The following is a 14,842-nucleotide window of genomic DNA, read 5'->3' on the forward strand; positions in this document are numbered from 1 at the left end:
TGGGCCATCATGTTCTGAACTCAAGGGTCCAGGAGGAACTCAAGCTGAGTTACAGCAGGCATCTAGCTTGAACTTTCAATGGCTCAGCCACATCTACTATCTCAATACTACAACCAGTAGTGACAGATAGCGTCATTGAGTGGTTAACCAGATCCAGTACCACCATGGCTTACTATGCTGTTTGTTAAATTGGCACTGTCTTCAAAGTCTCTGAAGCTATTATGTGGTGTGGAGAGCTATACTAGTGTAGCCATATAATTTCTGTGACATTAGCTCACTTCAGTGCTTAATTGGTTAAAGAATAAGTGCTGTGCAAGAAGTTTTGGCCAGAAGCCCATGTCCAGCACTATCAAGGCTGCATAGTCTCGTTTCTATCTCATGCCTCTTTTATCTACCATCAGACACTCCATGCCTCTTTATCTCACTCTTGTATGTTGTTGTCCCTGCTTGTCACCCTTTTCTGTCTTTTGGCTCATCCTTCTTTCTTCATTTGTGTTTTTCTATCTCTTGACCTAGAACAGAATTTGTTGTGGATAAATAAATGCCAGTTCCAAAAAAATAGGTGAAGGTGGGCCTCCTCTTCAACCACAAGTTTAAATTAAGCATTGACAGAATCATATCTGTGCACTACGTAAGGGAGAAGTTGCACAACTATGAGGAGTTTGCCTGTTGTAATCTTGTTGTAGACTCTCTCGATGGGGCTTAGGCCACATTTTATTTCTTCTTTTTGCATGGTGGTTCAGTTTTTAAACCAAAAACCAGGACAGACAGTAAGTGTTAGCATAGGAATTCAAAGATGCGTTACCAACATAACACTATGGCATCACAAGGCTCCAGAGACATTGCTATTGTATTTATGGCAGTGAAATAGTAAAAGTTAAATTGAAATGTTGTGCTCTGCTTTAAATGTGCTAATTTCAGCACAGACATACGGGGATGAAAGTGAACCTGCACTATGGGGATCCGTTGAGCCTGGAATAATAATATATCTTATCTGGGCTTGCTGTTTGCTCATGTTTGGTCGTTTTTATCAGAAATCTCACATTGGTAAGCATAGCATGAAGCAAAAACATTGTTCAATGGAATTACCTAAAAATTAAAAGATGATTTACATGCTCGGGTTCCCCCCTTCTTTTGCAGCAATGGTAACAAAACGCAAGAGCTCTGCCCATAGCATAGCTTCCAGGTTTACCTTCATGACTAGGTGTTGCACACTAGTTTTTTTTCTTTTCATCACTGGAGATGTAGTCCTCGTTTTGTAATAGGATAAGCAACAATAAAAATACTAGAATGCACAGAAAAAACCTAGACTGGAGCAGCTAGTCACACATAGATCTGCAAAGCTTGACAGGGCTGTGGTGGAGGGATACCTGTCTTCCTACCATGCTGAATATGAGATCAGCCCAATGGGTGTGTGAGACATGTCTTGCTAGTGCTCATCAAACTCATGAAACCACAACAAGCATTTCACTTAGTGAAAAATGTCAGGATGCTAGGACAGGTGGAATGGAAAAAGAGACTATCCCAGCAAATCAGTGACAACTGGTCACTGTCTAAGGCAATTCCATTCACCATAGTGTACTCTAATGTCTGCTTGATCCCCCACAGGGCCCAACCATTTATCTTCGATTAGATGCTTCATATAGCTAATAGAGCTTAAAATGTCAACTTGCGGTCACTTCAGAATTCTAGGAGATATAGTAAGCAATTGCAAATCCCAAAACACAGTGAGAAGAGACAGCGTTGTGCATAAAGGAGCATGCACTGAGAAGTAATAGTATCTCACTTGTGATCCGTAATCCATTCCAGGTGGCTGTCCACAATCCTTCTAACGATGACCCACAATTAGTCATCCATCTATATAAAATTCGTTCACCATACACAATTAAGTCACAATCATTTATATTTACCATCCACCCATTCATCACTCCAGCCACCATTTCAGACACTTTATCCAATACTTCAAATGATCCCCATGAAAAACACAATGTAGGTGATCTTCAGAAAAGGACAAAACAATATCAGACTTGGCCCTCATGACTTAAAAGCACACTCCAGATCAGTACTGCAAAAAACAAAACGGTGGTTTATTCTCCAGACTGAAACTGACTATAGTAGAGGTGTCCTTTAAATACTAGAGAAATTCTATCCTGATTAGGCTCCTTAACAGTGAATTCAGACTGCATTGCATGCACTGGATGAGATTGGAAGAAGATTATTTCAAACCTGGGAGTGAGTCACCATCTCACTGTGACATTTCTCCCTAGCCAAATTAATAGATGAAGATTGCGGTCCCCTCAGGTGTGGAGTCGGAGGGGAAATAATGCCCAGAACACAAAGTGTTGCAGGATCCCTTGTTGAGGATGTGTTGCACAGTAACACTTCTGAGGAGCCGTGAGGCTGTGACACAAGGTCCTGTGTCATCTTTGAGGATGCCGTTGATGAGTGGCTTGTGATTAAAAATCCTGCGTCAAAGATGCTACGTACACTAGCAGTTCCAAAGAAGCTGCAGAGATGCGATGCAGAGTCCTGTGTCATCAAGAATTCCGTCAATGAAGTGCTTGAGATGTGAAGGCCTACACCAAGGATGCATCACACTGCGTGGTTCCAAGAAGACTGCAGCCTGCAATGCGAAGTCCTGCATTGGGGATACATCGGGCCGCAGTGGTTGCCAAGCGGAGCTGCAAGGTGATGCATCACCCTGCATCACACCTGCCCACAGGACCACTACTGTGCTGCTAGAGCACATTTAGGCCCATGTCGAAGGGTCCAGGCCTGAGGGGCATCACTTGGAAGGCAAGACTCACAGCAGACAGAGTATTGGTGGTGGTTTCAAGGTGGTTGCAGACTTTTCTGTCCCTAATGCTCTGCTCAGGAGGTGCCAACTAGCTCTCTGAGTCGCTCTGGTGGTCCTGGGTTCAAGATGTAGGTCCAGTCCTTCATTCAGGCAGCAGGGCAACAGGGCCTACCTAGCCCCCTGAATGGGAGTGCAGATAAAGAGGAAATCTTTCCAGATACCAGTACCTGGTATTGTATCTGTGTTAATTAAACACAACCACAATAATGTTATGTCAGTGGAACAAAGTGATGTTCAGAGGTGGTGTGACTACTTACCAATCCCCTCTGACACCCTTGGTGCAGAGTACCAATTTCTTACCTGGGTTACAGGACAACAGCTTCCTTCAGTGGCTGACTAGATCAAAGATAAAGGGGAGGGATAGTGAGAAATCCTGATCTGTGCATGGAAGCATGGGCTTTAAATGGGGCAGGTCCCTATTGGACACTATAAATGCTTAGTTGAATGAGTAAGAGGGAGGTGAAGGCCAGTTTCTCAAGAGCCCTTACCCAGCCAGAGGACTAGTCAAAGAAAACATCAGTCAAAATGAAGAATACCCAGTCTCTACAGGCTTCTGGGAAACTTGTTAACCATCCCTACTGTTATATTGCTACTTGGGAGCAAGACCTAAGAGAAGAGAGATCTGAAAAGTCAAGGCTGAACACTGGACTACGGCAGACACATTTTGAATTTTCCCCAATAAATAGCTCAGTCTGACGCTAATAGATCAGACCATTGCTAATATATGTTGAATCTACATGGGTAAATTGTTTGGTTGGAATTCTGTAATTTTATAATGAAGCATATTGTTTTGCCACGGATTCGAATTTTAAATGTACCTTCCCCACCACACATATTGTGTTCTTTCACTTGTCTGTAACATTGATATTAGGGGTCAGAAAGGTATGCTCTGTTGGCATCACTGGGTTTAACTACTTTTGAATCCACTATCAATCAATCAATCAATCAAATACATTTCTTAAGCACACTACTCACCCGGTAGGGTCTCAAGGCGCTGGGGGTGGTTACTGCTCGAAAAGCCGTGCTTTGGGAATGTTAGGAGGTCCTGGGTCTTGCGTAGGTTGGTGGGGAGGAAGTACCAGGTTTTGGCTGCGAGGTGGGAGAAGGATCTGCTGCCGGAGGTGGTGAGTTGGATGTGGGGGACTTTAGCGAGGGCGAGGTCGGCAGAGCGGAGCTGTCGAGCTGGTTTGTGGAAGTTGATTCGTTCGTTGAGGTAGGCCGGTCCAGTGTCGTGGAGGGCTTTGTGAGCAAGGACAAGGATTTTGAAAATGATCCTTTTGTTGATGGGCAGCCAGTGTAGGGATCTGAGGTAGGCAAAGATGTGTTTGTGGTGAGGGAGGTTGAGGATGAGACGTGCGGCTGCGTTCTGGATTCGCTGGAGTTTTCTCTGAAGCTTGGCTGTGGTTTGGCGTAACGGGCGTTGCTGTAGTCCAGTCTGCTGCTTATAATGGCGTGGGTGACTGTTCTTCTTGTTTCTAAAGGAATCCATTTGAAAGTCTTACATAGCATGCGAAGGGTGTTGAAGCAGGAGGATGATATGGTGTTGATTTGCTGAGTCATGGAGAGAGATGAGTCCAGTATGATGTCAAGATTGCATGCGTGGGTGGTGGGTGTTGGGGGTCGTCCAAGGGTGGTGGGCCACCAAGAGCCCTTCCATGCTGTCTTGTTGGGACCGAAGATGATGATCTCTGTTTTTTCTGAGTTCAATTTGAGGTGGTTTGCTGTCATCCAGTTGGCGATGGCGAGGAGTCCGGCGTGTAGGTTATTCTTGGTGGTAGCTGGGTTCCTAGTGAGGGGGATGATGAGCTGGGTGTCATCAGCGTATGAAATGATAGTGAGGCCGTGGGGGTGGAGGATGTTGGTGAGAGGAGCCATGTAGATGTTGAAAAGGGTGGGGCTGAGGGAGGATCCTTGGCGGGCCCCACAGATGGTCTTGGTGGCTGTAGACCGGAAAGGAGGGAGGCGAACTCTTTGGGTTCTTTCGGAGAGGAAGGAGGTGAGCCAGTCCAGGGCTTTGTGGCTAATTCAAACTCAGTTTACGTTTAAGCCCTCTTTAACATTCTTCTATATTCAGTTTTTATATGGGAAGATTCAAAATATATGAGGTGGTTTTATTATACCAGTATACGCCTGGCTTTGCACAGTTCTATTCTAGCCCTATTAAAATTCGTGAGTCTATGGAATTTTATGGGTTCTTAGATTTCCCTAGAAGCAAATGGACCTCTGGGTCCACTTAGCATAATAGAAAAAGGAGTTCTTCAAAACTTGAAGTGATAATTCCTGTAAAAGTTTGACTAATAATGTTAGGTGGATGCTTATCTCTAGTCCCACTTCACCTTTCAAGTGGATGATGGATGTTGTTACTCTTTTAAGATAGATTTTTACATATTTTAGTGGAGAAAAGGTACAAATGTCTGCTCAATCCTCCATGGCAACAGATATATCAAATTCATAAATGATTCATCTGGGCCAGAGCCACTCCATTCAATAAACAGTATGGGTTTTATATCAGTGAACTGTATACAGAAATATCATCTGAAATAAATGTTGCACCCTAACTATTGTTTAAAAGCTCTACAATTTCAGTAGATGTAGATTTTCTAATATCACGAAGAATAACATTTTTGTAGAGAATATTCTGACGGTGATATTCTAGTAACACACTCCATACATATGCTAAGGAGAGCAGCAGCCAAAATCCTGACCATAGATCTCTCTCTGGAGACTTAAAAATAGAATTATCAGTAAGCTAACATATTCAGTGGAAATTGTTTAAGGAAATGTGCTCATTTTTACTCACTTTCAATAAATGTGATTAAATGACCATATACTTACTGCTCTCCTGCAGGAAACGTGCTTGAACTGATTCTCAGGAGCCCAACTTCCCAGCTGCTGAAATTTGTAGTCCCTGGGCTAGGAATGAACATGAAGGTGCCATTGTTGGGGTAAGATGCTGTTAAGGTGTAGAGGTAGCTCCACTCTGGCTCCCATGTCTGTGAATAAGGCACACCTTTTGGGAGACAAAATGTCTAAAATGAAACACAGAAGAAAAGGCATGGAAGACAAAAAAAACTAGTATAGTAATCTAATAAACTCTGAATCACGTACATAGTGCAGTCCTGTTTGAGCAAGGTAATCACAACCGCTTCGATGGATCTTCAACAAAGCAAGCTTTTTTAAAAATAATAATAATTTAAACTGATGGTAATTTAAACATTTCGAAAAATCACAACATAATCTGCACTTGGGAAAACTAATAAACTTTGGGGAGAATTTTCACTAAAGAATAAGGGCAAATTGAGAAGAAACAGACTTGTAAATTTTGCTTGCATTTCCATCCACCGTATCTTTTTAATTGCTGTTGTTACCCATCAGTAATCTCATTACTGCCATTCATTCACATCTCAGTCCTTAGACTCCATCAAAAGTACCCAAATACCAAGAGATAGGTCTAGTGTTGCCTAGCAAGGTAAAACTTGAGTGCCACGTGTCCCCAGCTAACTCTCCTGCATAGACTACCAACGTTTGCCAGTCAAAAGCCATAATCCTTTACTGGAACTGTGGGTGTATTCTAAGGACTACAAAGAGGAAGAAGGAATCAAGGCAATAGGAGCACTGATAAGTTACTGTGGCATCGTGCTCTTATATTTCCTCCTCTTAGTCATTAGACTCTATAACAATATATACAATCCACAGGCTTAGCCTTTGTTGACTTCTCACAAATGAACAAGAAATGCACAAGTGGTTTACAGCCATGAGGGTGTACAGCTGGAGTGTTCATTTGTGCAACACATGAGTCATAAGTAAGGAGACAACTTTTCTGCCCCCTAGACCTCTCATCTTCATGCTGCATTGTGCTGCCCAGGTGGTCACTTTTCAAATATCTACAACTGGGCGCTACTCAAGAAGTCGCCATGTCCTCATCGTTCTGCCTTACAGCTTGCTGGGAAGCCCACTCTGTGAGAAGCCATAAACCATAGAAATCAAAGTCTGCAACCGCGGATTCAAAACAGAAATAGGAGGGTTCATGACCTTCCAAACAAGCCTGAACTACATGAAGAAACTGTTGTGTTGATGGCAAGCAGCTAACAGAACAACTTCTGGTGAGGTGCTGGAAAAATTCAAATACAGAAAATCTCCTCCATTTTCTGAACTACTTAAACCTTCTTGTGAGAAACCCTGGCCATGTCTGGGAAAAACACTCCAGGGTCCTCATTATGAAGTTCATGCAGAAATGAATGCAGTAATAATTTATCTAGTTTAGCAGGTATGGGAATACATACAGTGCATAAAGTCTCTGTAGGTAACTATTTACTGCAGAAGCCTTCTTTATTATACATCGCCACCTAGTGTAAGACTTCACAGGAATCTGACCATTGTCTCACATTTAGTCTGACGATTAATCAACCTGAGCCTTTTTCCAACAGGAAAAGCTAAACTCTTCTAGTGTACAGCTCAGTGCATATAAATAACGATACATTAAAGTTTCGTAACTCTTGCACGTGACTCCTTAAGTGTGCAATTCTTAATAAAAATACTTACAGCTAAACCGTACAATCAATAAATACAACAACATCGCAGGTAAGTAATGGTAGTTAATATAAAGCATTTTGGGACTATTCACAAAGTAAGTTAACATCAGAGTAGATCTACACGTGTAAATTTACTCTCACAAATTGTAGTAATTTACTGCTTTTAGTTATTCATCATTTCTGAGTGTAAAGTTACTTCAAAGAGTATAATTAAATGTCCCCACTCCTGATATGGGGCAAAACCTGACAAAAACATCAAATACGTCTGTAAAGTTTATGATCACACTTTATGCACACGTGGTGGAGACTTCAGCAACCGGTGTGGAGATCAGCCTATTGTTCAGTTTAGGGGAAACCTATAAAAGTTTATTAAAGTTTGAAAACACGAAAAAAAATGTATGTTAAAAATACATGTAAATTAATGTTATATGTTTATTTTAAATGTGGAACTAATTAAGAAAATGCTACAGCACTATTAACTGCATTTTGAAGTAAATATTTATTATTTTAGATTAAAATTATATTTATTAAATAAATCCATCCAAAACTAAGATGTTCATATTTATTATTTAATAAAAGTTACTCCGGGGTGCCAGAGAGCCGCAGCCCAAGATGGCCACACTAAACTAAGATCCTGCTGCTAGAGTCCTAATTCTGCCTCCATCCGACAGCTAACATGATCAAAAACGCCAAACAACAACATGCCTAAATAGCATGTTGTCTGTTAATTCTAGAAAGCCATAAATGGATAGATGGATGGGAGGCCCTGGATCACCGCTGTGCTGATGTGACCAGTCGGAGCTGATGCTGTGGCTTGGGCGGGTACCTGGTGTGGCTGTGGAGCTGAGCAGAGACATCTGACACGAGGCACGCTGCAGTTACTCATGTCTGGCTGTGGGGTCTAGTGAAGGGAGGAGGACTGTGCTGCTGCTTGAATTGATTGTGACACACCTCAAGGTGCATTCCTGTGGAGGAGGGGGTCACTAATGACCAGCCCACCCCCACTTCCCCGCAGTGGCCCGCATTTGTGAAGGTGTGATTGGGACTGGAAGACCCTGCAGCTTACCAGGATCTGCCTCTTGGGGGGGCGACTCAACCGGCCACCATCCTCTGTCCTACATCAACTTGCCCAACTGAAGGAGAGACAAACAGCATAAGAATACAGCTATCAAACGCCAATGGGGGTGCTATCTAGTCAGTGGGGCCTACTTTGTCTAAGTAAGGTGCAGTATAACAATCCCAGCATTACCATCAGGGCTCCCAACTCATTTTGCATGGAACAAAAACAGATTCTGACATCAGCAGGTTTGCACCTGGCGCCCCTTCAAAGTGCTAATGAGTACCATTACCTATTTTACCTGACATTGTAATGGCGCATACCTGAGCTTGTGTCTAATGTGCTAAGGCTCAAGTAGATGGTCGAGATTTGGGCTCTATTACATGCCTATACAAATGCACAATCAAGCTGCTGAACCTAATGTTGCTGCACTTCAGAGGACTTCAGAGGACTGTAGTTAGGGCTAGTATCAAATTAGAGACATATAGTATTAACAGTGAGCCGCACGTTTACCATCATAATGGCATGGCTCTCTTCATGAATGAGCAGCAACTGACTTGAAGACTATAAACAGAATCAGAAGACGTAGGAGCCCTAACATTCACAAACATGCTAATCACAGGAATAAGCCTACCAGAACAGGTTGGCACTAACTCCTCACAGATTGGGATATAGAGGAGTTTCTTCTGATCCTGCACTAATGCCAGTGAGTCAGTTGAAATGAAACATGAGTAAACCAACCAGCACCAAGCCAAACTGTCTTTCAAGCACACTGGCTCTATCAAACACACATCCAGAGGTGGAAGTGTGTTACATGCCTCAGTGGTGAGCTGGACAGAACCATTATTAAAACACTCCCACTGTAACTGAAACTGGCCTACCTACCATGGATGGGAAAATCAACTCACTGACTATAAGCATACGCCAAGTATTGGAAAGAATTGACAGACAAGCAGGGATAATTGACATGGCAGAGCAATGGATATTTGACACAAGGACACAGTGACATCACATGACACACAATTAATCAACTTAGTAATTGACAACCCCCACACCAGGTGCCTCCCTTAGTCAATCATCAAATGTTGAGGACTCAAGGCATCAGTGGCTGATACATAGGATTGCAACTGTCCCCATGATCACATGTGGCAGAGACAATGGCATATATGCAGTAAAATGTTAAGTTACAGTTAGTTGTTTCCTATCCACCTATATAGATAGACTCCAGGACTGTGAGAAAGGGTGTAGGCCTGGGGTAACAGGAAAACCCAGAGCTTACGCACGTCTTGGTTCTTTAACATGGCTTTCTTGGGTGGCTGAGATAGTTCACTGATCAATTGTGGCTTAGTGTGGGTAGGGGGTTGGATGTTTGGGACATTTATAAAGTTCTTTCATTACACTGGACATGCAACAGCAGATAGCAAAGCACAATGCATGACTTTCATGGGATTACAACACATGTACATGCTACTCATATTTACCCACCAACAATGAGTTTGTATGGAACAGCCCCTCAGAACTTATAATTCTCCTCAGAAGGAATGTAAAGAGGCTTAACAATGCTCAAAAAGGCAGGTAAGTGCTGGAATATCTTGATAGGCACAATGTACATACAAGACTTTTGCAGAAAACAGGCTTAACCACAAGCATAGAAATAGGATGTGTGTCCCAATGGAGCAGACTGTTTTTTGCATCTCACTCAAGGTATGCCTGGGGGTTGCCATCATCATTAATCCTGCGGGTACTTACTTGGTAGTAAACAGCACTTATTCTGCCTCCCACTTAAGTAGCCCTTTGAACATGTGTCAGGCTTGCCAATGCAGCCTGTGGAGGCAGTTTAAACTGCCATTTAGACCTGCAATATAAACCTTTTGCCAGGCCCAAACCTCTCTTTTGAATACATATGTATCCCCTAGGTCATACACAGCCTGGGGTGTCAGTGTACTAAAAAGGTTGAACATGTACCTTTAAGTTTTTCATGTCCTTGTAGTGTAAAACTCTGAAATTTATTTTTCACTAGTGTGAGCTGTTACCCCTTCCAAATGATAACATTGGGTCCCCTTATTACATGTAATAAGTGACAACTTTCTATTACAAACAGTTAGAAATGTCATGTTTGATGTCTGAGAAATTTGAATTAAAAATCCCATTTAATGGCAAAATTAGATATTTAGTTACAATTGTGAAAGTGGTACTTTTAGAAAGTTGACATTTTCCTGCCCAAACTATTTGGTGCCTGCAGCCTGTTCCTGGGCAGGATGGGTGTAGCTGGCAGTTGGACTTTGTTTCTTCCTCCCATGCAGTCACACAATAGAGGGATTAGGTGTACCTGTATGGCCATGGACTGGCAGGATGGGGACAGAGGTGAATACAGCCCCACTTACAACTGAATAGGCTGTGCCCTGTCTTCACACAAAGGGCCTGTCACCACTGCTCTTCTCCAGCAGCCAGCTTGGAGCCAGGACAGAGGACTCAGGAAACCTCAAAGGCTTCAAAAGGAATTCCCTCAAAACATCTCCTACTTCAACGTTGGCATCAGATATGAATAGTGGACCCTGAGACCCAACTCTTCACTGAACCTCTGGACCTGTGAAGACACCAAAGGACTGATGTGATGCTCTGCAAGAAGGACTGCTAGTCTGTTTCCCTGCTGTCTGAGCTAAGGACTGCTCCTGCATCTTCAACACAGGACCACCAGAGTAACTCCAAGGGCTAGCTGACTGGCCTCCTGATCAGAGTCTCAGGGACAGAAAAGGCTCCAACCAACTTCAACCAAGCACCTTGACTCTGTCAAATGTGAGTCCTTACCCCCTAATTGGTGCAACCCCAGTCCCGGACTCTTGGAAGTAGGCCTGAAGGTGCTAAGCCAGACCAGCTGTAGTTCTGAGAAACAGAACTGATGCAGTGTGACTCATTTCGCAGCCGCATCAGAACCACCGCTATATATATAACTAAATGAGAAAGCTATTTAGATGTACAATAACTGAAAATCAAATTACATTAGAACCATTTAAATTGACAGAAAATGAAATAATATATGGCATAGGAAGACCTGAACCAAGAAGTATGGTTTATTGAATAACAAAATTCAAGATTGAAATTAGTCCATTTGAACTCAGCTATTTATTTATTTGTGCTTTATTAGAAGAAATGGCATTCTATAAAGGGTTACAATGCAAATATTAATTTAGAAAACTATTTAGAGGGGTTGATTAACTGAAGTGTTTATGCAGCCTATCCTCAAACTGCATTTTGTATTAGGTTTAGTAGTGCTACAATAGTATTTCTCAAATACTACAAAATGCTATTCACAAACCTACATGCAGAGGTATGAACCTCAACCTCTCCTATTATTTCTGTGTGGAGATCTCTGTCCCAACTGCAAATATCATGGCACCTGTATATAATTGTTGGAGGGATGGAGGAGTGGCTGTTAAATGGGGAATACCCACTACTAAATGGCAGAGGCTTCAAGAGGAAGAGGGAGCGGTTGTAGTATGGCTACAGAGGGGTTTAGGGAGGAATATGCACCCACCCACAAAAGAGTAAGACCATTGCTAATCACATACTGCACTTCTATGATTATTACAGCCAAGAAGCACCCAAAACTCTAGTAAATAAACTCCAGCCCAGACCTGGAATAACACCTGGCCACCTGCTGGTACAGAAGGACCCTCCCATAGAAAATAATGGCACCAGGGGCTTACATGAAATCACATGAAATAATGTTAAAATACATTCATTTATTTAGACTTTTTAAAATATATAAATAAATGAAATTGAATCTTAAAAAATGAAATATGAATACAAATCTACGTATTTTGTTGTAAAATGTTTGAATACCTTTTGCAATACATTTATAAATATAACTTTGTTTAAAAAATAATTATTCATTCCATACATAAGGGCGAGAATTTGTAACTTTCTTTATTTTTATTTTTAGTAACAACAAACAAGAAAGGAAACCAAAAGAAACATGTCATGCCATTCAGTAATTGTGTCATAAAGTCAATCATCAAGGTTGAAATCTCCACCCTTAGGGCACTACCATATCATGTCCTGTAGGGCCCAAGAACATTTACAGAAATCTCTATTTGGTCAATAAACATTGGTAATAGTATAAATGTGTCTCTAGTCACAGTTAGTATACAGGCCCTGGCTACATGTTGTACCACTTTAATAGGGACTTACATTAAAAATGGCAATTAGGTGTAAACAAGCTTCACCACATTTAACAGAGGATGGAAGGCAAAAAATTGGGGAAAGGCCATGGCAATGATGTCAGGTCCAACAAAAGTCCTGTGATGAATCACAGAAGGTCTATATTTTTCTAACCTGCAAGTATATTTTTATGAGAAAACAAGTGCTCAGACAACTGATTTAGTGTATCCTAAACAATGTGTACAGCACTGCTAAAGAGGTTCACTGTGAAAAAAACAGCAAGTCCCATGTGAATATTGGCCCAGACTTTAGTGTCATGCAACCAAGTTTACTTGAAGATCCATCATCATGGATTTTGGGAGTGTGGGGGTGAAAAGGAATATTAACAGAAATAAAAGGGTGATGAGTGAGTAATACTCAGTGAATTTCCAGCAGACATTTAACTGTGAGTCATTTAGTACCTATATATATAAGTAAGGGTTAAATAAACTTGTGGAAATAGAACAAATGTGCATATTCCAAAGAGCATAGGTTACAGACCCCCAGGATGCCCATTAGATCAACAGTATCCATATATAGTTGGATAAACTTGCATGCACCAACTCTGATTCATATTTTACAGATAGGTCCTGTTGGTGACATTTAAAAAAATGCACTTGAATTTTGCTAACTATATTATTAATAATGTAATTGAGGAAGTTTTATCTTCAGCATGGGGACCACAGGGAGAAAATGCATAAAACCTACACCTATAAAGTTACATTAAAGTATGAGCAAATGCCTAGCCCAATTGGAAGAGGGCCTAGATACTGAAATTACTGTGTTGAATAAAACTTCAACAACCTACAAAGTTATTTGTTCCCCTGGAGCCTAGGTTCTTTTCAGGTATAACCCTGTACTTTAGAATTTTGTATACAAAACCAATGTAAAATTTGGTAAGTATTTAAATAAATAGACAGTATGATTTAGACAAGTGCATTGGTCATATTCTGATCTATATACAGACCAATGAAGGGTAATTTAATCTTTCAGGGCATCTTGGGTTATAAACTAGCCTTCCTTCATGGTTAAGGATAATAAATTACTTTAGAATCACTGATACCTGTCATTGATTTTTATCTGTATATTATCTTTAGATTTATGGAAGCATAAATGCACACTGAGACTGATTTTGGGAGAGGCCATCAGGACTTTAGAGACTGTAGATAAAACTGAAATTAAAGCTAAAAAATGTGAGCATTTATCTATGACTGAAGCCCAAAATGGTCTTCAAAGACAAGTGAATATGTTTTATTTCAGCTGTGGCAACAATTGCACACATTTTGTTCATTTCATTCACTGATTCATTTGAGGAACATAGCCAATCAAAAAGTGCACGTCTACTTTTAGCTGAGCATCGAAAGCTCTCCAGAATAAAGACTGAAGTGGAGTTCTGTTCTCCATTGGCATTATAATTTCAAATGATAGTTAATGTAATCAAAATACACTGTTTACAAATACAGTCTAGAATTAACTAAATTAGCCATCTTGAGTAATAAATGTATTGATACTCAGATAACAATGGCCTTGTAAAACTGAGGTAGTTTTGTTATAAAGTCTGTTGAAATATTTTGTCAATACCTCAAAGGTAATGGAAGGAGTAATACTGCAGGTGTGTGGAATTTAGCTATGACGCCGTTGCAAACTGCACAACAATGAACTGAACTTTCACATTCAATATCACTCCTTTCAACAATGCATATCTTTATTACAATTATAGAAACTGGTTGGTATGAGACATCTTCAAGAATGTTGCTTTTAACACCAGGAATCCAAAGTCTATTTTGGTGCAACAATAATTTATCATGCTATTGAGGTGAGAAATTACCAAATTCTCAGTAATTTCAATATAACAAGATTTCAAAATTTGGTTTAAATAAAACTCAGAATTGGTTATAGTAAGGATCAATAGTTCTGGTAGTGTTATGGGAATACTATCATTCTCATGCACAGATTGTTTGTTATGATGAGCCAAGGCTCACTTTGTATAATTCATTCTACAAATATAGTTTTGTTAAGAGGTTATCACTTTCTGCAGGGAGTGGCACAGTACTCAGATATGCTAAAGGTCACTGTCCAGACAATGTTATAGTTGTTTCTTTTAATTGATTCAAACATATTGCAATAACAAAGTAGCCAATTAAAGTGACATTAGCAAATACCAAAGTCTAAATCTAGATGGAAGATTGTGGGTAA

General features: G+C 40.9%; 1 protein-coding gene across 3 annotated transcripts in view; it reads right to left on the bottom strand.

Annotated features, from left to right (window-relative positions):
• LOC138266092 (uncharacterized) overlaps positions 1 to 14,842 on the bottom strand; it is an 896,417-nt gene that overhangs the window by 714,499 nt on the left and 167,076 nt on the right. For all 3 annotated transcript variants that reach the window (XM_069214468.1, XM_069214470.1, XM_069214469.1), the window contains exon 5: positions 5,693 to 5,867. In XM_069214468.1, the coding sequence (XP_069070569.1) occupies positions 5,693 to 5,867 (175 nt within the window). The remainder of the gene's footprint in view (positions 1 to 5,692; positions 5,868 to 14,842) is intronic.

Source organism: Pleurodeles waltl, chromosome 11, assembly GCF_031143425.1.
Source record: "Pleurodeles waltl isolate 20211129_DDA chromosome 11, aPleWal1.hap1.20221129, whole genome shotgun sequence".
Lineage (NCBI taxonomy): Eukaryota > Metazoa > Chordata > Amphibia > Caudata > Salamandridae > Pleurodeles > Pleurodeles waltl.